This window comes from Rhipicephalus microplus, chromosome 3 (genome assembly GCF_043290135.1).
Source record: "Rhipicephalus microplus isolate Deutch F79 chromosome 3, USDA_Rmic, whole genome shotgun sequence".
NCBI classification, from domain to species: domain Eukaryota; kingdom Metazoa; phylum Arthropoda; class Arachnida; order Ixodida; family Ixodidae; genus Rhipicephalus; species Rhipicephalus microplus.
In genome coordinates this window covers 46,868,806-46,894,389 of record NC_134702.1, presented here as the reverse complement: position 1 = coordinate 46,894,389, position 25,584 = coordinate 46,868,806, and the positions used below count along the sequence as shown (strand labels likewise).

The 25,584-nt window shown below is 46.7% G+C and overlaps 3 protein-coding genes across 5 annotated transcripts in view; 1 reads left to right on the top strand and 2 right to left on the bottom strand.

The window, feature by feature from the left end:
• Window positions 1-355: 355 nt before the first annotated feature.
• Drep4 (DNA fragmentation factor-related protein 4) lies at window positions 356-19,520 on the bottom strand. Of its 2 annotated transcripts, XM_037426390.2 has the most exons (6): window positions 19,194-19,520; window positions 17,972-18,092; window positions 17,343-17,540; window positions 13,572-13,648; window positions 4,713-4,984; window positions 356-3,749 (listed from the first exon to the last, which is right to left on the bottom strand). In XM_037426390.2, exons 1-6 carry the CDS (start codon window positions 19,374-19,376, stop codon window positions 3,494-3,496), a joined length of 1,107 nt encoding a protein of 368 aa, XP_037282287.2. In that variant the 5' UTR covers window positions 19,377-19,520; the 3' UTR covers window positions 356-3,493. The 2 variants fall into 2 exon arrangements, with proteins under 2 accessions (XP_037282287.2, XP_037282288.2); XM_037426391.2 differs by lacking the exon at window positions 17,343-17,540.
• Window positions 19,521-19,615: 95 nt separating this feature from the next.
• LOC119161521 (uncharacterized) overlaps window positions 19,616-25,584 on the bottom strand; it is a 31,419-nt gene continuing 25,450 nt past the window's right edge. For both annotated transcript variants that reach the window (XM_075889430.1, XM_075889431.1), the window contains 3 exons: window positions 24,499-24,639; window positions 24,373-24,422; window positions 19,616-21,403 (listed from right to left, as the gene is read on the bottom strand). In XM_075889430.1, the coding sequence (XP_075745545.1) occupies window positions 24,385-24,422; window positions 24,499-24,639 (179 nt within the window). In that variant the 3' untranslated portion in view covers window positions 19,616-21,403; window positions 24,373-24,384. The remainder of the gene's footprint in view (window positions 21,404-24,372; window positions 24,423-24,498; window positions 24,640-25,584) is intronic.
• Window positions 19,808-23,565, top strand: LOC119175450 (uncharacterized). The gene has a single exon (XM_037426400.2). The coding sequence runs from the start codon at window positions 19,808-19,810 to the stop codon at window positions 22,883-22,885; it is 3,078 nt and encodes a 1,025-aa protein (XP_037282297.2). The 3' UTR covers window positions 22,886-23,565.

Sequence of the window (25,584 nt, the reverse complement as noted above, 5' to 3'; positions counted from 1 at the left end):
TAATACTATAATGCTATAAAATCTGAGCACTCTCTAGTGGCTTATAATGTTGGTTTACATTGAGAATTTTGTTGCAAAAATGGGGCAGAAAGATGGCAAGTTACAGTCTCGTGAATCGAAGTAGCAATGGCAATTAAGGATTCCGAAAGAACAGGCAGTAATAAGAGATTGAAAACGTGGGCTTGCAGCATAGCGTAGCATTCTGGGAAGAAGTCTGGAATGTTACTAGGGTGAACTAACACAGCATGCAAAACCACATGCAGTGATAGAAATTGAAAATGATGGCAGTGGCAAATAAGCATGTGGGAAAATGTGCATGGTCATTGCCTTTCACTTATCATTGATGAGGCAGTACTACTTTTCTTAACAATAGAAAAGTTTATTTTCAAAAATTTTCAAAAGTATGATTGCGGAACAGTCTTGAGATCAGCCCTGGAGGTGATTCTGGGAATACAGCATCATTTAAAAAAATATGCACAGCAATTCATTGCATCAGTTAAAAGCATCAGCAGGCTACACAACACTTGCTAATGCTGTCACAAAAGGCATCATTGTGGTCTTTACATGATTCAAACTTCATCCTGGCAGTGTAAAAATGGCCGAAGTCTTAATCAAACATACAAATGGTCCAAAGTTAAAATACTGTCGCAGGAAGGAAGCCTGTTGAAAAACATGCTTAAAAAAATGTTGGTATGAAGAGACACCACGAGAGACACATGTTATAGCGCACAAAAAGTGCACGTGATTTTTTTTTTTCAACCACAACTTCAACTGCATCACCTCTTTCTGTGCTCTGGTATCTTTCCTGATCCACTTCATTGTAGTGTAACCACAGTCTTTGATTTATATGTGGGGTTTAACGTCTCAAAAGCAAGCACAGTCTTTGGTAAAGAACATTAAAAAAAAGAATGTCCACAAATGGCAATTTCGGCACAACTTTTTCACTTGTGCTGGCATGTTTGAGATTCTGTCATCACATGTTGTTGGGCATATGCAGATATAAAATGAACAGTTTCACAAGTGCATTGGTGTAAATGTGCCATGATTTAAAATGATCCCTAACTCTGCATAAGTTTCACCGAATAACCTTATGTCGATGAGAATGAATTAGCACTGCGGAACATCTTTCTCCACTGTCATTATTTAGCCAAAAAGATGAATGTACAAAGTGAAATATAAGTTTGAAGTGTTTACAGAACGTGAGCAGCGAGACTGATGTAAAAGATGCTTCAGTATGGCTTTAATGATATGGCTTGGGCACCAATTGCAACATACAGTTCAACCCCTTTGTAAGAGACACTGATGCAAGATAGGTGGTGACACACTAGAAGTTGTAAAGAAATACGTCTACATAGGACAGGTAGTAACTGCAGAGCTGAATCTGAAATATCTAGAAGAATAAGGAGTGAAATATCTAGAAGAATAAGGATGAGGTGGAACACATTTGGCAAGCATTCTCAAATCATGAGTGGAAGTCTACCACTATACTGTGAGAGGAAGGTACCATAATTACTCGAATCTAACGCGCACCTTTTTTCCGGTTAAGCGAGTTCATAAATCGCATGCGCGTTAAAATCGAGTGCGAAAAAAAATGAATACGGTCATTCTATTGCCATCAGCATTTCCAAAATGGCCACCCCCAACGTGCTTCGGCATGGCGCGTCGGCCATTTCTGCCTATGTGTTTTCCATGTGCGGCACTTTGTATGTGTGCTGAGGAGTTCGTCATCTTGTAGTTCATCAGCATCGACGGCATGGAAGGGCCGACTCCAGAAACTCGACGAGTGCACCACGATGCCGCTTTTAAAAGAAAAGTCATCGCATGTGCCGAAACAGACGGAAATCAGGCCGCATCGCGGTCGTTCGGAGTTCCCGAAACGTGCGTGTGGGACTGGCGGAAACAAAAGCAGAAGATTGTCAAAGATTCATGCAAAGGCTTCAGTGGACCACAGCAGGGTCGGTTTTCGCAAATTGAAGAGCTGCTCGCTGAGTATGTGCTTGAGCAGCGAGCGGCACAGCGGCCCGTGACGACAGAACTGCTCTAAGTGCGGGCTATGCAGTTAGCTTTAGAAAAAGGGCTAACGCGGAGCCAGTTCAAAGCGAGCAGGTGCTGGCTAACTAACTTTATGAAGAGGAAAAGGCTTTTCCCTCCGAAAGCGAACGGGCATGCGCCGAAAATTGCCGGAGGAGTACGAAAAAAAGCTTCACAGTTTTCAGAGGTTCGTCCTAAACTTGCGGCACAACAACGGCTACCTGCTTGGGCAAATCGGGAATGCCAATCAGATGCCTCTTTACTTCGACATGCCTGGCACCACAATCGTCGAGAAGAAGGGGGCGAAGCAAGTTCGCATGCTGACATCGGGCCACGGTAAAACAAGAGTGACGGCAATGCTCTGTTGCACGTCAGATAGGTACAAGCTTCCCCCGTACCTCATATTTAAACGGAAGACGCTCCCGAAAAAAGTCTTTTTCCCGAGTAGTGTGATCGTGCGGGCCAACAAGAAAAATGGGTGCGCGTTGCAATCGATGTCTTACTTTTTTTTTTTTTTTCGTCGTGAAAACCGAGTGCGCGTTACAATCGAGGGCACGGTAGAATCGAGTAAATACGGTATGTAACAACTGAATCTTGCCTGTACTTACCCATGGAGCAGAAACTTGGAGGCTTATAAAGAGTGTTTAAATTGAGGACGATGTAGTGAGTGAGAGCAAGGAAAATGATAGGTGTAACCTTTTTAGACACGAAAATAGCCGAGCGGGTCGGGGAACAAACGGGGGGGGGGGGGGGGGGGGGGTAAGAATATCACAGTTGAAATCAAGAAGAAATGGACATAAGTAGGGCATGCAGTACACATAGGCAAGATAACCGCTGGTCAGCAAGGGTAACTGACTGAATTCCAAGAGAAGACAAACGCATGAGAGCAAGACAAAGAACTAGGTGGGCAGATGAGATTAAGAAGTTTGCAGGTATAACGTGTCAGCAGAAAGCACAGACAGGACTGGTTGGATTGGCAGAACATGGTAGAGGCCTTTGCCCTGCAGTGGGCGTAGTCAGGCTGATGATGATGTAGGAGTCACTAGGGGTATAAGAAACACCAGTGTGCCTGCATTGAAATAGTGGTCCAACTGAAGGTGAGAACATGGTACCCTGCTCATAAGAGGCACCTTTAAGAAAGAACAACTGCTCCCCAGTATGTGTCTTTTATATAGGGGCGCAACTAGGTTGTGTTGAGCGACGGACAACATTTACTATAAAATACTGCATATCAAGCGATGCGAGATTAATCCCGACTACATGTGTTTGCATATACTAAGTGCGACAGCATTCTTGCACTCGGCCTTCCCCCTAAGTAGCTTCTACAGCCAGGAATTAAACTCATCGCTGGATGCACAGCGGCAAGGCGCCATGGAGCCATTGCGACATGCAACCCCTTCTCCACAGGTTGTTAAGAGTATTTGACTCAGATGGAAAAGGCAACCTAATTTCTTCTAGCCTGTTACTCAGTGCTTTGTCGACTCTTAACAGATTCATCACCACGCCCATCATTTGGCATCGTGTTGTCAGAGTACCAGCTTCCTGGGTCACAGCAATAACCATCGTGCTCCGACTTAATGTGGCAAACAGGGTGGACGAGCTTCAGGTTTTCAGTTGTGAACAGAAGCCTGTAGAAGTATTCGGCGTTGACAGCTCTTCCATCAGCAAGCTGAATGGCTTTAGACATGGTTGGCAGAATGGATCTGGACCTCTCGATTCTGCACAAGGAGGTTAGCTCAGTGAGGATGACAGCCGTTTTTCTTGGTGCTACAGTTTACAAACGATGCAGTGTTGGCAAAAAAAAAAAAAAGTCACAGCGTTGCCACAAAGACGAAGCAACAAATTGGAAGGTCACATGCAGAATGGCAAGCAGATCGAAACGTGCCCCGCGTTTCTCATGCACAAATAACGCATGAAACGTACTCACAGGTACAGATGAACGCGAATAAGCGCCTCAGTTGTTACTTCGCTGTGTCTGAAAAGCGCGCGCTTTTCGCAAACAGAAACTGCAATGATTGCAGTGACCTTTGTGCGCCCGGTAACTACAATAGAATCGTTCCAGGTAAAGCCTGAGGTCATCCAAGACGTATGATCCTCCCCGTGAGATAAGGGTGCGCGAGGGAGCGTCGCCCGCCTGCTCTAAGCGGGGCAAAGTTTGCATGGGAGATGAGGGCGCGCGCTCATGCGCCATCTTGCTGTTAATGCTGAAAACACGATACTTCCCCCTCCGAGATGCTTATCACCAGCGGTAAGTGGTAGATATAAATAGCTTCCCATTCGCACATTGATGGACGTGCTCCTCGGTGGCTCAGTAGTTTGTGCCTTGCACTCACGACGCAGAGGCTCCGTTCGATTCTGCGTGCCGGAGTCTTTTTATGGATTTTTTTTCTTGCGTTTTCGTAAATATAGATACGTATACATAGGCGGTGAGTGACACTGATGCCAGCGGCAAAATCCAGCCAAGAGTGCCCGTATGCTTTCTATCGCAAGAATATGCACTCAGGCTGGCTCGATACGAAAAATTGGACCATCAATTACAAACTCAATTGCCCTAACGTAACACCTGTATTGATAACATAACTGTTTAGGTAATACTCTGCACACATGCCTTGCATATTTTCTCACAAAACGTCGAATGACTACTCTAAAGTTTCTTGGAAAGGCACCTGGGAGTCTCTTACCTGTGGTCCAAATTCCACGTGCTGAATATGACCAGCTGCTCTCTGCTGGCATACGGGTTGATCGCGTGAAGCCGTCCAGAGCACAGGTCCTTGCTGAACGTCCCCTGGCAATTGAACTGGCCGTCACTCAGGCAAAGTGCACCTGCTTCACCACGCACGAAGTAGTGGCCGTTGTGGTCATTCTGCTTGAGTAGCTGTAGGAATTCCTCGAACAGGTGACGCACGCAACCTCTCTTGCTCTCCCCGAGTCGCTTCTGCATCTCGTCTTTAGACTGCACCACAAGAAAAAAAGAAACCATTGCGTGACACGTACCTACGTAGTTTACGAAAGCAAGAGATGCAAGTTGCTTGGGTTGTGCAGGCAACCACAATAACAACGGCAAAAGGTGGGAGACGAATACAGTAGACTCTCGGTAAACAGAATTGATGTTTGAACTAAAAAACTGCATCTAGCACAATTGGTTTCGAACTTGCACTTTACAGTCTTATTCACTTCTCAGTAAATGCAACTCCTGTTAAATGGAACATATTCCTGGTTCCTTTAGGTTCTCCTTAATAAGAGTCGACTGTATGCTGGTACTGTGGTTTTTCGACTAAGTGGTTCTTGACTACCGTAATTACTCGAATCTAACGCGCACCTTTTTTCCGGTTAAGAGAGTTTATAAATCGCATGCGCGTTAGAATCGAGTACGAAAAAAAAAATGAATACGGACATTCTATTGCCATCGGCATTTCCAAAATGGCCGCCCCCTACGTGGGTCGGCATGGTGCGTCGGTCATTTCTGCCTATGTGTTTTCCATGTGCGGCACTTCGTACATGTGTTGAGGAGTTCGTCATCTTGTAGTGCATTAGCATCGACGGAATAGAAGGGCTGAGTCCAAAAACTCGATGAGTGCACCACGATGCTGCTTTTAAAAAAAAGTCATTGCGTGTCTCGAAACGGACGGAAATCGGGCCGCATCGCGTTCGCAGTTCCCGAAACGTGTGTGCGGGACTGGCAGAAACAAAAGCAGAATATTGTCGACAGCAAAGATTCACGCAAAGGCTTCAGTGGACCACAGCAGGGTCGGTTTCCGCAAATTGAAGAGCTGCTCGGCGAGTATGTGATTTAGCAATGAGCGGCCCGTGACGACAGAACTGCTCCAAGTGCAGGCTATGCAGTTAGCCTTAGAAAAAGGGCTAATGCGGAGCCAGTTTAAAGCGAGCAGGAGCTGGTTAACTAACTTTATGAAGAGAAAAGGCTTTTTCCTTCTGAAGGCGAACGGGCATATGCCAAAAGTTGCTGGAGGAGTACGAAGAAAAGCTTCACAGTTTTCAGAGGTTCGTCCTAAGCTTGCGGCACAACAAGGGCTACCTGTTTGGGCAAATCGGGAATGCCGATCAGACGCCTCTTTACTTCGACATGCCTGGCACCACAGCGGTCGAGAAGAAGGAGGCAAAGCAAGTTCGCGTGCTGACATAGAGCCACGGTAAAACTAGAGTGACGGCAATGCTTCGTTGCACATCAGATAGGCACAACCTTCCCCCGTACCTCATATTTAAATGGAAGACGCTCCCAAAAGGAGTCGTTTTCCCGAGTGGTGTGATCGTGCAGGCAGATGAGAAAAATGGGTGCGCGTTGCAACCGATGTCTTACTTTTTTTTTTTCGTCGTGGAAACCGGGTCCGCGTTACAGTCGAGGGCGCGGTAGAATCGAGTAAATACGGTAGTATTTGGTTCAATGACACAGCAGCATTATTCATGCTTTGTAAAAAAATGTGTCAGACCTTCAAATGTAAAAAAATCACAGCATATCCACGGAGTGAATAATGATTGGTGGGGCGAAGCATTCATCAGTGCGTCTGTGCTTTCGTCCGCCCATTTGTTCTTGCTTCCGTCCGTCCGTGTGACTGTGAATGCATCCGTCTGTCTGTGCGTCTTTCCATGAGTCCATCCGTATGTCCATTCTTCTGTATGCGCGTCTGTTCATGTGGCCGTCCCTCTGTCTGTCTGCTCGTTCGTCCGTGCGTCTGCCCCTCTGTCTGTCTGTGTGTCCGTCAGTCCGTCCGTCATTCTGTATGTCCGTCCGTCTATCTAGTGAACACTCCAAGTAAAGCCATCTCACATCTTTTCATCATATATTCCTCACATACAAGTGCGGCTACCCAGCGGACATTCTAAGGACCGCTCTTTCGGGTATGTGACACAGGTGGCTACATACACCATCAGAGAATGGACAGACGCACACCCTCAGGAGCTCTGCCACTAAAAAAAACTAGTGCTACACACATCAGCATATATAAGTAAACCTTTTGTTCTTACAAGGCATGCAAGTTCTCGTGCATATTCACCACCTTTCAGTAAATCACGTACTTTATGCAGAGCACTTGAGTGAGTCTGTTTGAGACCCCAGGAATTTAAACCATCGGCTCAATCGGTTTGTATTGTTTGCGACTGCTTCAAATCTTCTAAGTTTTGGTTTATTTCCTTCTTTTTGCGTGTGTTGTGTCGTGCGACTGTCCGTTGGTCACTCGAAGGGGTCGTCCTCCTTGTTTATGGGCACCTGCGATCGGCGAGCCTCCCAGTGCTGCGGGCGCCGGGTCAGCACAAAGGCGGCGGCCCGCTTTATTGCACCTTGTCAGTTCGGGTGCAAGAAGAGGGAAACATGCCGCTTTGGGCATCCGTGGCCTGTGGGACGTTTGACACTGCTTCCTCGAATGGCGAAGCGACGGAATTTCCCCACTGACTTCGTAGAACAATTTGTGCACATGTGTGTGTGTGTGTTTGTGTGTGTGTGTGTGTGGTGCGTACGCGTTTGCATCAGCGTGCGCGTATGTGTACTCGGATCTGTGGTCGAGAGAGGAGAGCGAGAAAGCATGGGAAGAGCCAGAGACGCAGCAAGAACAGCGAGCGAAGAAGAGTCTGCGAATTGCGAGGGACTTGAGCGGTTGTGCGTTGTGTGATGTGCGAGTAATATTATAACCTAGTTTTCTTAAGTAAATACAAGCTTCCTTTTTACATTTTCTTAACAGTGCGTCAGTCATGTGTTGTTTCTTCTATCATATTTCACCTTTTTACGGCCATATCTGCGACACCCTAAACTTTACCAAAAGCGGGATAGAGGACGCTAACATTCATCAGAAGTGGGATTTGACCGATTTTAGAAAACGTTCAGAACGAGTTTGAAATATCTTAGCGAGGAGTGCGATTGCGTCAGTGCGAGAACAAAGCAATGGTGGACTTCCAGTGAGTGTGCACTTCCAGAGAGCTAACATCAGCCATGCTGGACGGATTATCGCCGGAGAAGAGTGGTCACTGTGATGACGACGGCTGTGCTGGGCTCACCAAGCGGGAACTTTTCGACGCTTTGCACGAGAAAGACCGCTTGTTGGTGGACCTGCTGCGGCGGCTGCCTCAGCCAGAGTCGTCGGGGGCTCCACGCCAGGCGGCCATCAACATGTTTCAGGTGATGCCTGATTTGAGCAGGAATATTCCAAACTTTTCCGGTGATGGTTGCGCGTCAGCAGCCCGGGAATGGATGGAAAGTTTGTGGCAGATGGCTACGCTTCACCAGTGGCCAACGCCATTCCTGCTCGAAACTGCCAAGTGTCACCTTGTCGGCGCCGCAAAAGATTGGTACCGTTCGGGAGCTGCCGAAATTTCATCGTGGGACGATTTCGAGCGGATGTTCGGGCAGACTTTCTACAGCCAGACTCGGGCGGCGGAGCAATGGAGGTGTATGCAAGAGCGAATGCAGCAGCGAAATGAGAACACGGCTGCGTACTTCCACAAGAAGGTGCGCCTTTGCAGAGAGGCGCACTTGGATTTCTGTGATACGAGGGAGCAGGTGCTGACCGGTCTCCGATCGCGGGAGTTATGCACAATGCTTCTTGGAAGGTCGCACGAAGACGCGGATGACCAGCTGCATGACATTCAGGAATTTGAGAGGATCGACCGTGAGCGACGCTTCGGGACAGCAGCTGAACGAAGAGCGACGAGCGATGCACTTCGTATGCAACCTGCACCAAAGGCGCCGCTGCAGGGTGCGTCCGGGTACGACAAGCGGGACCAGCGGCCACCTGTCACAAATCAGAACGGTGAGCGAAAATGTTATAATTGTTTCAAATTCGGATACATTTCACGGGATTGCCCAGAGGAATGACGAATAGAAAAATATCTAAAATGTAGGACGACTGGGCATACCCAAAAACACTGCCAAGCAAAAGGCCCCAGAAATGAGACCAACGCTGTCTCTGGAGAAAAAATTGACCCTGGCGTGCTTTTGAAGCACGTTAAATGGAATGGCTATGAGACTTTGATTGGCATGTTAGACACAGGCAGTTCCGGTTGCTTACTGCGCGAATCAGCGGCGGTGCGGTGCGGAGCAGAAATGCTGGAAGGTGCTACCGCTCTGTATGGTTTCGGCAGCCAGGGCATTCCAGCTGCTCGTACGATTGGCAGGTGCCAGGCCGACTTGCTGATAGGTGGCGTCGTTGGCAAGAACATACCGATACTTGTTGTACCCGACGAGGCCCAGTCGGTCGACTTGCTTGTCGGTCGCACGTTTACCGATCTGCCATATGTGACCTACGCTGGGCTGGGCGGCAGCTTGCAATTCTGGCATAGAGACGAGTGCCCATTCTCACATCTCGAACCCTTCGTTTCGTGTCCGAAATTACGTTTGAAAACTGCTGAAGAGACCCCACTGCAGGCCAATGTCATAAATTGGGTGAGACTGTCATCGCAGTCTAACGTCACTGGTGCAGTGCTATTCAACAACTGTGGGTGCGAAATTCTTGTTGACATGGAGGACGGAGAGGTTACTGTGCCGGTGTTTATGAGCGGAAATGATGACGTGGTTTTACGTAAAGGACAAAGACTTGGCCACGGGACAGAGGTGGACATCCCTGGTTGCGAGATGATCGAAACAAATGAGTGCAGAGAGGAGTGTGGCGTGGAGAAGCCAGAGCAAATTCTGATTACAGAGGCGCAACGGCCGATTGGGTGCGAGAAAATTAGAATGGGCCCCTCCGTAACGGAGGAGCAGCGTCGTGAGCTCGCGTGCCTCCTAAATGAGTACCGGGATTGTTTCGCCGCCAATCTCAGCGAACTTGGCTGCACACCTGCCCTTTCGATGGACATACAGGAGATACCAGGTAGCGCACCCATGGCTGTTCGGCCCTACCGCATGAATGCAGCAAAGCGAGAGGCTATACGTGACATCGCCGGAGAGTGAGAAAGAGATGGAATCGTAACTGAGACACATTCCGAGTATGCGAGCCCAGTCATTCTCATCGAAAAGAAAAATGGAGAGCAGCGCGTGGTTGTTGACTATCGTCGGCTGAACGCTCAGACGATAAAGGAGAAATATCCTTTGCCAGCTATCGATGACCAGCTTGAGGGTCTTGCCGGGGCCGAACTATACGTCGTCCTTGACCTGGCATATGGATACCTCCAAGTCCTCTTTGACCGAAGAGGCCAAAAGAAAAACTGCATTTAAAACTCCTGATGAGACAGGAAAATTCGAGCGCATGATGTTTGGACTTACAAATGCCCCGTCCGTGTTCCAGCGTCTCATGAATCGTGTGGTGGGACCACTGAGAGGTAAGGTTGCTATGTGCTACCTTGACGACGTGTTAACACCAGCTAAAGACTGGGATGAGTTCATAATGCGTCTGCACCTGGTACTTGAGGCATTCCGAACAGCTAATCTGACACTCCGGCCCAGCAAGTGTGTTTTGGCGATGGACTCCGTGGATTTCCTCGGATTCTGAATGAAAAGTGGAACCGTGCAGCCGGGCGACACGAAGGTGCGAGCAATAGCCGAACTCCCAATGCCAAAAAGTGTTCACGACATCAGGAGATTCTTGGGCCTAACAAGTTTTTTCTCAACGCTTCATACTGCGGTACGCCTTGGTTGCCGAGCCCCTTTCTAGACTGACCAGGAAGGACACGGCGTTTCAGTGGAGTGCTGAGCAAAATGAGAGTTTTGCGGCTTTGAAGGCCAAGCTGACATGCGAACCGGTGCTACAGTTGTACGATCTAAATGCGGAAACGGAGCTGCATACTGACGCCAGCACCAAAGGTTTGGCAGCCATGCTCCTGCAAAGAAAAGGTGGCGAGTGGCATCTCGTTTACTGCATGAGTAAAAAGACGACCGACGCTGAAAGCAACTACCACTGATCCAAATTGGAACTAATGGCAATAGTGTGGGCTGTGGACCGACTTAGGCCGTTGTTACTTGGAATATCAATTACAATCGTGACCGAATGTCAGGCGCTTGTGTACCTCAACACACAGCAAACGCTTAAACCACAAATCGCGCGTTGGTATGACTTAATCCAGGAGTTCACATTTACAATCAAGCATCTGCCAGGAGCACGAATGCTTCATGTGGACTCGCTGAGCAGAGGGGCCGTCAAGGAGCCAACTGACACGTTGAGTACACTCCTTGCGGACCGTTTTGAAGTGTGTGTCACTCACTGTTGCCGATCACGTCTTGGTCCTGCGGAGGGGAGATGAGGAGCTAAGAGAGATCATAACGATGCTGAAAAAGTCACAAGAATGTTGCACCAAGGGTGAAAGACGAAGAACTGAAGGTTACTCGATTATGAACGGATGGCTTGTGCGGAAGATAGGGCAAGGTGAGCAAGCGAGGCACAATTTCGTACTGCCAAAGAGCATGGGGAAGGCATTAGTAGTGCAGTCCCAAGACTTGATGGGGCATTTTGCACTAGACCGCACAGTAGCAAAGATACAAGAGAACTTTTGCTTTCCACGCATGCGTAACTATGTTCATAAGCATATATCGCAGTGCTTCCAGTGTATAAGCAACAAGCTTCCTTCCGGGAAGTGGGAAGGACTTTTGAATCCTATCCCCCCTGGGAAGAGGCCATTTGAAGTGGTTCACATGGACCATCTAGGACCCTTTGTGCCAAGCAAGCGACGCAACCAGTACCTTTTGGTGATTGTGGACAACCTGAAGTTTGTGAGGGTGTTCCCGAGGCGCGACACGTCGACGAAGCTGGTCCTCGCAGCGCTACGCGAATTCATAATAGAGAGATGCTTACCTGAGCGGATCATTACTGACAGGGGCAGCTGTTTCCCATCACGAGCGTTTGAAGATTTTTGCAGTGTCAGAGGGATAAACCATGTGCTCAACTCCACTCGACATCCTCAAGCTAACGGCCTGGTCGAGCGAGTGAACCGTACACTTCTACCAGTCATTACTACATCGATGGTCGATACAGAGCAGATTGGGACAAAAAGCTCAGTCAGGTAGAGTGCAGTTTGAACAACGCTGTAAACAAGACGACCGGGAAGACTCCCTCGAGATGTTACACGGTTATCGACCGGAATTTCACAGCATGGCACTGAAGCGCTTGGTTGAATCTAAAGCGTCAGTGTGGGAGGAGCCCAGCAGGCTGCGCGAACATGTACAGCAGCGCCTCATGAGCAAGCAGAAGAATATGAAGGTCGCTTACGACAAGCGCCACTTCCCGCTACAATCTACGGTGTCGGTGACGTGGTCTTCATGGCGAGGGCTCCAGAACAGACGGGAAAGCCTGCCAAAACGCAGCCAAAATATAGGGGCCCCCTTGTAATCACGGCAGTGTTGCCAGCTGACACGTATCGAGTTGCCGACTTTGACGAAACAAGGGCGAGCCGCTTCGCGACCACTGCGCACGTGTCGCAGTTGAAGTGCTGGACAACCACCGATCCGCATTCACACCTTGATGACGACGGAGAGTCTGCGGAGGAGTCAGACGCTCCCGAATGTGAGGTGCAGCGATTTAGACGTTCGGCCCATAGCTGCGCCAAGACCCATTCCTATGCGAGTGCGCCATAGTTGCGTTGGCGTCTTGTTGAGAATTGCAGTGCGTGCCGAGATTTACCGAGTGAACTGTGCGGACTTAAACAGCTGCTCTTTCTTTTTTTTTTCTTGTCTTCTTCGACGAAGGAAAAGATTCTGTTTGTGTATTGGCGTGTGGGTTCATTTATGATTTTTTTTCCATTAACGAGGATGTTAATGACTGTCAGGACGACCGAGTGTACGGGACTGCTTTAAATCTTCTAAGTTTTGTTTTATTTCCTTCTTTTTGCGTGTGTTGTCTCGTGCGACTGTCCGTTGGTCACTCGAAGGGGCCGTCCTCCTTGTTTATGGGCACCTGCGATCGGCGAGCCTCCCAGTGCTGCGGGTGCTGGGTCAGCACAAAGGCGGCGGCCCGCTTTATTGCACCTTGCCAGTTCGTGTGCAAGAAGAGGGAAACATGCTGCTTTGCGCATCCGTGGCCTGTGGGATGTTCGACACTGCTTCCCCGAATGGCGAAGCGACGGACTTCCCCCACTGACTTCGTGGAACAATTTGTGCACGTGTGTGTGTGTGGTGCATGCGCGTTTGTGTCAGCGTGCGCGTATGTGTACTCGGATCTGTGGTCGAGAGAGGAGAGCGATAAAGCGTGGGAAGAGCCAGAGACGCAGCGAGAAGGGCGAGCGAAGAAAAGTCTGCTAATTGCGAGCGACTTGAGCGGTTGTGCGTTGTGCGGTATCGAGTGGTTGCACGAGTAATATTGTAACTTAGTTTTCTTAAGTAAATACAAGCTTCCTTTTTACGTTTCCTTAACAGTGCGTGAGTCGTGTGTTGTGTCTTCTATCATATTTCACCTTGTTACGGCCATATTTGCGACACCCTAAATTTTACAGAAATCGGGATAGAGGACCCCAACAGTATACAATCAGCAAAACAACTTCGGGATCTCTCTAATGTAAGGGCAGTGCACATTCTATAGCTACCCAATTTCTAAACATGCAATACTCTTCTAAGGGGGCAATCGTTTCAAAACCAAATTAATGACCAACATGAAGTATCCAAAACATACCTTATAGTAGTATCCCTTGATTCGTGTCTTGGCTCTCTCCCTAAGAACAGACCTTTTCGATACTGCCCGCTTCTCCCCTGGACAGTGAAATGAAATGACAAAACAATTTTTTTTTTTGAAGAATGTCAATGCAAATGCACTAATGCACCAGTTAGTTTTTTGTTTTTTTTCTGTTTCCTTTACACAGTACCAGACAACCTGGGTCTTGTTCTCAAATAAAAAATTCAGTGGTTGCATAAGAACTTCTAAAATGGACTTTTAACAAAATACTTCAGCAGCCTCAATAGACTGTGTTTTCCTCTATTGTACTTTTAGCAGGCAACTATTTCACAGCTTCCAAACTTAGCAGCCGGAGACGATTCATGCAAGTCACATATATAAGCAAAATGCAGCATGACGTGAAACGCACAGCGAGTAAACCACGGTACAATCGCCAATTGCCAATTGACAACATTAAATGCCAGAAAAAACTATACTAGTATCGTCCAATACTTGTAGCACACTGTGCACCGGAAGCACCAATATGAAGAAAAGGATCCTGTTGTGACAAATTCAAGTACACAAGTTCTTTCCTCAACAAGGCAATCAACACTTTAGCAACACATGCCTCTACCAGACAGCCAACACAGGCTGCTTCAACAATTTCTCATAGCAGCTGTGCTTTGTCACTGTACAATATGAAGATGTTGGCAAACTGCGGAGCACACTTGTAATCACGACCGTCATGCGACAGGTGCGAGCTAGCCTGACCACCCAGGAAATGGAACACTCTCGCAGGCACACGTTATTGCAGTACGCAGTGTGCCTAGCATACACATGATCGCAAGAAAGTGGGACAATATATACCATCAAAAAGTGACATGACACATAAGTGTTTACAAATTGTTCTCCCCCCCCCCCCCCCCCCCGGTACCATACCGACTACTCCAGCTTTCCACAATGCTAGCCGTTGCTAGGCTTCTACCAAATGACTCAGCTTAAAGGGGCCCTCCCTGCAGCACTTTTCTAAGTATTCATTAAATGACCTCAGTATCTGATTTACTGCCCCATGAATTGACAGCCACAAACATTTTTAGGATTCGTCAAGTACAAGCAGAGTTACACGGATTTTTAGCACTTTCTTCTTTTATTATAGTGAGCATGCTAAAAGCTATGCAAAGGGTATGATAAGGGAGCAAGAAACTATGTCTATACATCAGTGTATGTCATGGCCTTGACATATTTATTTTCTTCTTTGATCCACAACTCCCCGTGTGATCACAAGCGTGCTGGTGCAACTCTAAGGGGGTATGCACTTGACGTGATCCGCAAGGAGTGCTAGCAGGGGGGTTGCCATTTTAGAGGTCTGCACACTCACCACATGCTGTGTATCTGAGATCTGTACGGCAATTTTGATGATTAGAGATTCTGGAAGCTCTCCTGCACACAGATACACGGACAGCTAAATTTATGTTATACTCCAAATACAGTTTATGCCATCATTTCCAAAGATAAATAGTGAGCGATTTCTAGATGACTTTTAAAGTTAATTGCAGATTCCATGCCACATGCAGGGTTCGCACGGTCCCTTGAAACCCTTAAATATCCTTGATATCGACAATATAAGTTCAAGGGCCCTGGGAACTCCTTGAATACTCATGAACTCATTGTTATCCCTGAAAATGCCATAAAATTTGTCCAACTATAGGAACTTAAGGGTGTATCACTATAAGTCACACCCATTTCAAGGTCCCTTTCACTTACGAATGACCATGAAAACTAGCTGTGTTGATTAATAACATCAGGTAGTTTCAGTTTTAAATCACGCAGCCGTTACGATGTCTGGCAACTAATATCAACTGGAAATTGAATCCAATCTAAGGCATATCGCTCGGTCGTTTACAGTCCCTAAGTCTAGCTAGTCTGTCATCTCTGCGCCGTCTCGAGCCAGCCCGTGTCCGCGGCGGTAATGCATGCGGAGGCGGTGCTGGGATGCATTGCAACAAGTGCCGCGGATACCGCGCAGGTGGAATCGAGGGTGCATCGTGTCTTTCCTTTTAATATTTTGCTCCCGCATGAAAGACTCATTTCCGCACTGTTCGCGTGGGCAGCAACTGGTACGTGCAGGATGTGATCTCAGCTGCGACAGGACAAAAGGGGAGACGTGCATCATGTCTCACCTAATGCTGCCCTAAGCTATTGGTCCACCCACTTTCCGGCGTGATTTCGTAGTGCAGCACACAAAGCGGCTGACAACGGCAGGCACTACTGCCCGTGCTACCGCGGCACTCGTGCTTGGCACACTAGTGAGTAGTCCTTTGTTCGTCGGGCTCGTGTGCACCATTTATCGTAGTGTGTTGTGTTCGCTTTGAAAGGTGCCAGGCGGGAAGTACAGGTTTCAACCTGCGTGGCTGCATCATACAGAATATCGTAACTGGGTGCGACCGGAACCACGTGATCCTTATCCAGCCTAGTACGCAAAATTTCAGAAGACGGTCGACATTGCAATGATGTGAGAATTGGGATGCCCCAAATGTCAGCTGGAGCTGAAAGCTTTTTTTCAACAGTTTGACTAACCACAAGCGTCTTTCTGAGCACAAGATAAATATTGTGTGTGCACATTATATTCAGTTCTGTCAAGAAAAATGGCATGGATTAAAAAAAACTACGAAAGAGACTGTGAATGTATTGATGTTCTTTTCGTGCGCCTTATGAAGCGTGACCAGTCATTCTCAACCTTATGGGAATTGCTGAAGGTCGTTTTCTTGCTTAGCTAAGAACAGGCCTTAGTTTAATGAAGTTTCAGTATGGACAAGCTCATGGTTGAAGATATGGCAGAGAACCCTTATGAACGAGTCATTCGGGAGGCCGTGAAAACCCACGATGAGCTGCTTAACGTTCCACTGTCGAAGGAAGTAAAATCATCAGTGTGTCAAAATATGCATACATATGTGTTACACATCAAAGAACAGAAGAAGCAAGTTGTGGTACAGCGGGTTACCTTGAAAAAAAAAAAAAACTCGAGCTTGAGCTACAGAGCATTCAAGAGAAGAAGACAAAGCCAAAAATCTAAAGTGACTGCTGGGATAAGTAGGTCAATTTTTGAAAGACGCCAAAGCAAAAAAAGTTCACAGCATATCCGCGGAGTGAATGATGATGAGTGGGCCAAAACTTCTGTCTGCCCGTGCATATGTACGTCTGTCAGTTCATCAACTATACTAAATCGTCAAATGAAAACCACCAGCGCCATGTAGTGATATATCCAAGGACATATACACACAACACCATCTATTGAGCTATTCATAAACTAGAGGTGGCTACATACCATTAGTCCTACTACTACAGAGGAGGAAATGACCCACAGCCTAAGGATCTTCGCCCCTAAAAAATGACATGGCATGTCTTGTTAAGGCCAACTGGTTTTGCTGAACAGGTAAAGAAAAAGAGGCAGAGATAGCTGCTCTTGAAAGAAGATATCAGTGCAAAAGCAGAGCTCCCTTTTCAAGTCATGTGCAAAAATAAAATTAACACTCCTTGAATTTTTTCTTTTTGCATCTTTGAAACCCTTGAAAAGTCCTTGAATATACAGCGAAATATTGTGTGCGAACCCAGCACATGTGTGCTATAATGTAAGGCCCACATGTTCACAGGAGCCTCAACTACTAATTGGCAGCATTTTCTGGCCATGTTCAAAAAGCATTGCAGTGCCCCTTTAAATGTACAATTATTTTTAATGTGTGTGTCTCTGTTGAGGCATTCTCAATGCATGGAAGAAAACTCCAGATTGGCTACCTTCAAACCACTTTGGATCCTCTTCCTTACTGTCAGCCAGCAGCAGATCTTGAGGAGCCTCAAGCGATTGAATATGCCCGAGCATCTTGCTGACAAGCTCGTCTTTGACAGGGTCAAATATCTCGTTGAGTTTCTGTGAGCCAGATGCAAGCAACCTCCCAATGTTGGCAATCATCTGCTGTGCTTTCACTTGAGTGTCTGTAAATTGGCCGGTAAGATACCATAAACTACTAGCAAAGACAGGGGAATAAGGCATGTTGATTAGTTAATAATGCCGTGCCATTATTAATGAAATGCTTATTAGATTATGTAAAACTTGAACACTTCAGCATTGATAAAGATAATAAAATGAGGGGTAAGTTAATGCAATGCAAAACATACATGTTTTTGTAGCAAAACAGTACAAAGCTTTCTTTCTTGGTGCAAGCAGTAAATATATATATCACATCAACATGCAAAACTGCTTTAGCGACTTTAGTAAGACTTTTTAATGTGTCTACACTCTTCCATGCAACTGTAAACATTTGAGAAGTGAGGAAAAACTCGATGAATCAAAACTTGGCACAGATGTTTCAGAAACGCTGCATGACTGTGATATTACCAAATTAAAGCAGTCATGCAAGACGTACACTTTATCTGTTCAGATGCCTTCAAGATGACCAAAACTGTGTAATCGCCACAAGTAGCAAGGTACTCGTCGTCAATTTCGGTTCCATCCTCCAGAACAAGCCTGCAGTCTGTCTTTGGTACCTAAAATGAACCAATTATGCAAACGGAAGGTTTCGTAGTTCACATATCACACCCAGCATTGGTGGAGTTTTCACATTGTCTAATAATAAACTAGCATTTATATACCCACACTTCGTTGATGCTGAAATGTAAATCACTCTACCAGATACATTTTTGTGAAAACATTGTTAGCTAAAGAGAGAAATTTCTGCAGCGCTTAAGGCGGCACATCTGTAGTCAGTATTGCAGCTGTGACGGTGTGATACAGCATGCTCTTTTAGTGCGTGTCGTACTGGGTTCGATTCCCAGTGCCGCGGAGCACACACTAATGGGGATACAGTTCAGTTACTGTATATGGCTTCTTTACTGTTCCTGAAGGCGCCCATACACTGGTAACTTCAAGGTCATGGTACCCCGAACTGACTCGCGGAGGTTTGGATATTAGTTTGAGAAGATGGCCTTTCCTTTACAGCACACTTACCGTCTTTCACTATCCATTTCCTCGACGCTACGCCTAAGCGTATTCGCTGGCCTCAAACTAAATCTAAGCGTATTCGCTGGCCTCAAAACGAAGAGCATGAACAATTTTTTAAATAATGAAAATCAGAGGCGAACTTCAGCGACACTGACGGAGCGGCTTCTTAGCTCCACGCGGAAAACTTTGTCTGTTTTGCCCAATTAGGCAGAACTACGGGTGTTATATTACAATGCCATACGATGCACTTTCTATCGCCATCTAACCCGGTCGCAGTCGAACGTCTGGGGTGTTGATTTGTTCCCTTCTGCAGCCTGATCAAACTAATCAATCGCGATAGATATATTAGATTCAGATCACAATAGGGACCAATGGCGATCGGAACAGCGACATTACTCGGGCACCTTTCATCTCCCAGAGAGTTTTGAATTATTCGACCCCACTTGACCTCCTTTTATGCAACTTGCGCTGTTAAGCCCTTAAGAAAACTCGATAACCGTAAGGCTTAATCACGATCGAAAGCGCACCGTGTGACAACACGCGTTTCATACTTGAAGCAACAACATCCGGAGTTGTTGCGGCCAGGCAGGGTCGACAACAGGTTCTCAAGAGACAGCCTGATTCAGTGGAGTTTATGATTAACTTACCTCGAAAAGTTTGCAGCCGCTTGCCAAAAGGTCTTCGCACGTTGATCCCGTCACTAGCTTCCTCTGTCCCACGAAATTGCTGACGATGTAAGGTCTGGGATCGGACTTGACGCGCCCCTGTTTACACTCGACGTGCTGGGCACCGTTAACTTTTCGAGCCTGACGAACAACACCGCCAGTCATGCCTCAGCCTTTCATTGCCCACTGTTTGAGTTCACACACGCAAGCAGTCCAAGTTCAGAACAACATAAACAAGTTTTTTTGTTTTGTTTTTTACAAGTACACAAAACTTGACACTGACACATGCAGCGAAAGGTCAACAGCTGCCTGGTGATGTTTTCGTCACGTGACAGTGCCAAGTTGTTTTTATTCTGTAAAAATTTGTTGTTGGTCCTGCTTGCTGTAAAATAAAAACGATGTGGTTATGTAGATACATAAAATAACTTTATTGAGCAGTTTGTGATCAGCATTGATCAGCTTTGTGTCGCAGATGACGCTACTTACTCTTCTGTTGCTATGACAACCGGTGTTTGTTTACAAACAGTATATGGGGGTTTCGTTATTCGGCTTTTGCAAAGAACGTTTATTGCTACATACCTCGTGGCTAAAAGAAAATGAGTTATAGGAACGAGCGTGAGGAGTTAAGTAAGGCAATCGCGAGGCACCTTTCCATCGACATCGAACAACTCATAACGCAAAGCGACGTAAAGACCGTCGAGCACATCGTCTCGCAAGTTGGACGCACGGAGAGATGGCGCAAGTTCCAAAAATCCTACCTGCTTCGCATGGACCCGAACCAAAGCGACGAGGGAAAAGACTTTATCGCGCAGGGCCGCCGTGAGTCCGCGGGCACGTCGAAGGAAGGGATCACACGACGAGACAGCACAACTTCCATAGCGAGCATACTGAGCGAGAGTTCCTTGATGGGAGGTGACGTCGCCTTGTCTACCGATCACATTCGCGAAGTGTGCAACCTCATACGGTCCCCATCGCCGTCCTCCAAGCTTCATGCAATTAACATTCTAAACAACGTTTCAAACTACGACAACCTAGTCGCATGCGACGAGTGGCCCGTGCTCGACGAACGGATCAGGTCTCTTCTGCTGCATCCTTCGACAGTGATCAAGCGCGAAACGTTGCGTCTGTTCTGGACAATGATGTCATCCGGAGGCGTAGTGTTCGAGCGCACTTACACGAGCCTACTGCAAGCTGCGAAGGACCAGGTTTGCAAGCGCGGCGCGCCCGCTACGTCACAAAAGGGCAACTCCGCCACAGCCCCCGTAGACGTCGTGGAGTTGCTGAACGTGTACCACAGAAACTTACCGCGACAGTGGCTGAGATTCCCGCGCAAGGCCCTCAGGCACGTCGTAGAGCAGACACTCGCGCTCATGGACGATGGCATTTACGAGAACTTTTCTCGCGTCTGGAAATCATTTGCGAAAGCAGACACCCAAGCGGCGTGGCTGGGCAACTGGTTGCACGGGGCCGAGAGTCGAGCCGTGGTCATTGAGTGCCTCGCGGACCACGCGAACATTCTGCTGCACGCCGTGCAACTGGTCAGCAATTACAAGAAGTTTCCCGACTTGTGCCAGCGCAACACAGCGAGCCACGTTTACGCGGCTTGCGTCCTCTTGCGCGTCCTCACGTACAAGGCAGGCAGGGATCTCTTCGACTCGCTCAGTTCTGGCGGAAACCCGGAAAAAACCTGGTTCGACGTTTTCTTAAAGGTCGTGCTTTTCGCCAAAGTGCTGTGGGGCTCCAAGTATGAAAAGTTTTCACTACTACTTAACGTCATGACTAGAGTGTTGTCATTAATTAGCAGCCTCAACGAAAACCCGATACACCCTCATCAAGCTGAGACACTCATCAGCAGTCTGGTAGACTCAAGCAAAAGTAGCCCGAATGGCCAGTGTAGTACGCACATACTGTCTGAATGCCTAGATGCAATATGCTCTTCATCATCCGGCTTGAACCTCATCACAAACTGCATGTACAAAGCTTGCAAAGTGCCTCAGATAATACTGTCCTCAACGAAGCGAGCTATAGAGAGACAAAACGAGCACGGGCTATGCACTCGGTGCGTGTCCAATTTCCTGAGGGCGAGCGGCAGGATTGTCCAAGATCCGGGATACCTCCTGTCCGGGGGTTGTGCGGGCGTCGTCAGGCTTCTGTCGTGTGCGTCGGAGCTTGTGGCCGTGGCAGATGACGAGCTGAAAAGAAGTTTGACGGGTTTTGTGAAAGCACTACTCACTACCAGTTTAGGAACGGCTTTGCTATGCGTCGGAACCGTCCCTGAAGCATATGAGAAGATTGTGCTAGACATCACGGATGTGTCTGAGAAAGTGAAGTACTGCACGCTGCACATGCCTTCTCACTACTCCCTTGATGATTTGGTACTTTGTGCAAGCCAGTGCATATGGAGCTCAAAGTGTGAACTAAGGTCAAGTCCTGAAAGGGTTCAGGAACAGCTGCTGCACATGATGTCTCCATTCAGGCAGTGCAAAAAACTGCTTGGAAAAAGTGCTCAAGACTCTGCGGGAAGCCTGTGGAATGCAGTCATTCTCGTCGCCTCAGAGCACTGCCTCTCAGAGGAACAATTAGTGGTAGCCCTAAGTGTGCTTAAAAGTCTTGTATGTTGCCTTAAGACTTACGTGTTTCTTGACTCCAGATATTCAGTGTGTCAGAGTATACAAGAACTAAATGCTGATTTTTGCAACGATGAAGGCAAGCCCATTTTGTGTGAAGTGACACTTAAAGCTAATGAAGTCGAAGAAAGAATTAAGTCATTCAGTAGGAGCAAGGCTCTAGCACTGCCACAGACATCACAAGCATTTACGGGTCGTAAGAAAGCTCGCATTATTGGGTTGAGGTACACGAGAAACATGAAGGAAGATTTTGAAGCTCTGTTGTTGGATAACGATATATCAGCTGCCGGGTTCTCTGACATAATTGACTTTGAGGACAGCGACAAGGAAGACATCCTTCAATCGGTTAGATCGCTCACGTCTGAACAGAAACATGGTATTCAGCTGACGGTCGAGTGCGGACTCCATCTCGGACTGTTGTCACGTGACAGTGAAGACCACGCGAAGAACCTCGAGAAGCTCATTCATAATGGACGTCACTTTTATGGTTCCTCTTGCTCAAAGGACAGCTGCGACTTTCTGCTGGCAACCGTGTTTTTGTTACTGAGGGGAAACGTGGTGAAGTCTTCGCAACTCCACAAGTTCTTATGTGACAGGGACTGCTACGCTCTCTACTTTCACGACATGGACGGTATCTGTGACACCTTGGTGTGTGCCTCCTTTCGCCAGTTGTTCGTGGTAATTCTCAGGGACCAACTGCCAAGACTCTACCACGCATTCAAAATGTACAGCTACGAGCCCAGCAACGTTCTCAAGCACTGGATAGGACAGTTCTTTTGGGGATGCCTCTCCTTTGACGAAATTGCGGCAATACTGCTGATGGTGATAAGCCTGGGAGCAGAAACACTTCTCTATGTCTGTCTCTCCATGTTAAAACACATCGAAGAACAGGCATTGCAAGCTGCTAACGAATTTCGCTTCATTGCCATGCTTAGAGAAGCGGAAATGCATGACTTCAAGCTGGTATCTTATGTTGACTATATCAACTCCTTGGTTGAGCAGTATGAAAGTATGGTACAAAAAGGTTTACACATGTATGCCCACTAGGTGCCATGCATGGGGGCCACCTTTACTACAGCTTTTTTTAGTATCTCAGTTTTTCCCAGCTCATTGTGCCTTTTTTTTTTCTTCTCATTGTACATGCTGTTTTTGACACCTTTTTGTAAACCTAGTTACACATCATGACCTTCCAATTCCACTCTATTTCCCATATACAATACACTACAAAAAATACCCACAAACTATCTGTAGCTTTAGCCAAATGATAAAAGTGAATACAACATAAATATACATTTGATGTTCTGACATAGGTGTAGACATACCATTAAGAAAGGAAATGTTGGAAATGTAAGATTTCTCAGCATATTATCTTTGCAAATTTTTCTTTATAATACAAATATGAATGAACATTCACCCCTGAAAAAAAAAACTGGGCCTGCTTCGCTATGCAAAAAGGTTCAGCTAATATCTGTGCTGCGAAAAATGGTTTGAAAGTGAACAGATGCCAAATTTTCTAGGTATTGTTTTCATGCTGGGAGAAGCTGCAATTAAGATAGAAAAGCTTTAGATGCAACAGCAAAACATTGTGCCTGCCTCTTGACAGTAAGTCATGTTTCATATTCAGCCACATCTTGAATCACTGCCATCACTACAATAACTCTACGAGCATGTATTCTTACGAACAATAAATAAATGGTTACATGGGTGTTGTACTCGTGAAAGTCAAATTCTCATATTCATTATTGCTTTAGTACTATAAGGACAACTATACCTAGCTAAGGCATACCAAGTGGAAAAACAAGTGGTAAGAACACCAGAAAAGAAATGCACGTGGAAAACACTGGAAAAAAATAGGAAGCATTCATTAAAAAAAAAAAACACCTGGGCTGTATGGCCTAGACCAAAGTCTGCTCGGTGGTAAAGAGTCCTGCGACTTTTTTATGGTTCCCGACACATGTGAATTCTCTTAGGAGATCACTATGCTCTCATCGGAGAGATGTGGCACCCGAAAGAGAGTTAGGGCGTCTTTTCAAAGAGTCGTATACGTGACAAGCCAGGGCTCACTGAGAGAAGTAACACGTATTTGTAATTCTTAGAATGGATAAGGATTCTTTTGGTCTTTCTACAGGCAACTGAGATCTGTAATGGTATAATAAATGCTTTTCTGCGTGAGCATGCATCATTTGCCTTCTTTTGCTTTCCGCATTTGCTCGATTTGGAAGTCGTTATGAATTGTCTTTCAATACTTATTTTGCTTTTTATGCTACTGTTCGATTTTTGAGCCTCGCGCTAACCATATATCCCCTCATTACAGCTGATATCACGGTGGTAGAGTTTACGGTTGTGTTATAAATGTAACTGAAAGGAAGCGTCACCAACCAAAAGTCGTATTTTGTTCGCTATAAGCAATAATTCACTATAACAACGCTTGTTATTACCCAACTGTAGTAACTCGAAGTAAGAATGATGCACATGTGAGGCATTGCAGCTGCAAGTAGAAAGCTAGGACGTTCTTTGTAAATACTCGTACTTACCTTTTCATTTGCTCAACCTTGCGTTAATGTTGGTCCTTGGTGCAGAGTATCTGGGCAAAAACAGAAACGCTTATAGCACTGCTATTTAGATGGTGACACGATTTGGAAAAGGATTATCGTCCTCACCTTCTGTCTCACTTTCAGTGCACAGGGGGCCGGACAGTCCGAAAGGACAGCCGCACTGACCATTCGCGGGATTGCATTTCGATCCGCGAGGACATTTGCACAGTAGGCTGCAGCCCGGACCGTAAAATTTATCCGAGCAGACTGTAAGAAATTACGAAACGGAGCTATAGTAAGCGGAAGGAAGGAGAATATAGGCACTTTTTTCTACGCCTTTGTATTGCAGCTTTGTAAGGGTAAAACTGACAGTTTCGCCGCAAGGGAGCAGCAATTAATGCGATAACAATGAACTGGAATGTTATACGAGGTAAGGCAACCAGTTAAGGGGGCCCTGCCACACTTTTCCAAGCCAAGATATAATGAACTAGATATCGGAGTTTATTGCTTCACGTATCGACTGCCGCAAAAAGTTTTAAAGCCAGGGAAGAACGAGGGAAGTTACGGGTATTTGCCGCATTCTCTAAACGCTTTCTCTCAACTTTGGTTCCAGCGAGCGTGCTAATAGCTGCTCGGCTAAGGGCGAGAGGGGAACGACAAGAGGGCAATAGGCTGATTTCTTAGGTCAGCACGCATCATATGACCTTACGTTCTTTCTATTCTTAGTTTGTTTGAAAGTTGCGCGCTGCTAACTTGCTCGCTACGCAGGCACGTCGCGGCACACCGCGGCGGCCGCGACATCTACGCAGCTCACGATGTTCAACTCGGCCAACGGCCATGTATTTCGGGTACGTGACGCAGTTGGTTTTCGGTATGCGGCATAATTTGTCGAGAAAAGAGCGACTGATTGTTATCTGACTTCTAAATTTCATTGTCAATTCCCTGCCGCGTGCTGCGATAACTATGCAGCTCACGATGTTTAAATTAACTAGTGGCCGTGCATTTTCGGTATGTGACGTAGACTTAGTTGGTTTTGGGCATGTTGGACAATGTGTTGAGAGAAGAGCGAGTGATTTATACCAGACTTCGAAATTCAATTGTAAATTCCAGGCCGCGGCGTGCTGGGTCGTAATAACAACTGGCTCACATATGTTTTCAGGAACCTAGACTATCGGTCCGGTCGGCAGCATTTCCTGGCCATTTTCAAAATGT

Excerpts from the sequence above, each read along its gene's own strand:
- Drep4 (XM_037426390.2), bottom strand. The coding sequence starts at position 19,376 with ATGACTGGCGGTGTTGTTCGTCAGGCTCGAAAAGTTAACGGTGCCCAG. Across the intron at positions 18,093-19,193 it reads GCGGCTGCAAACTTTTCGAG|GTACCAAAGACAGACTGCAG; the intron begins GTAAGTTAATCA and ends GGTTCATTTTAG. Across the intron at positions 3,750-4,712 it reads ACGTGGAATTTGGACCACAG|AATCGAGAGGTCCAGATCCA; the intron begins GTAAGAGACTCC and ends CTCCTTGTGCAG.
- LOC119175450 (XM_037426400.2), top strand. The coding sequence starts at position 19,808 with ATGAGTTATAGGAACGAGCGTGAGGAGTTAAGTAAGGCAATCGCGAGG.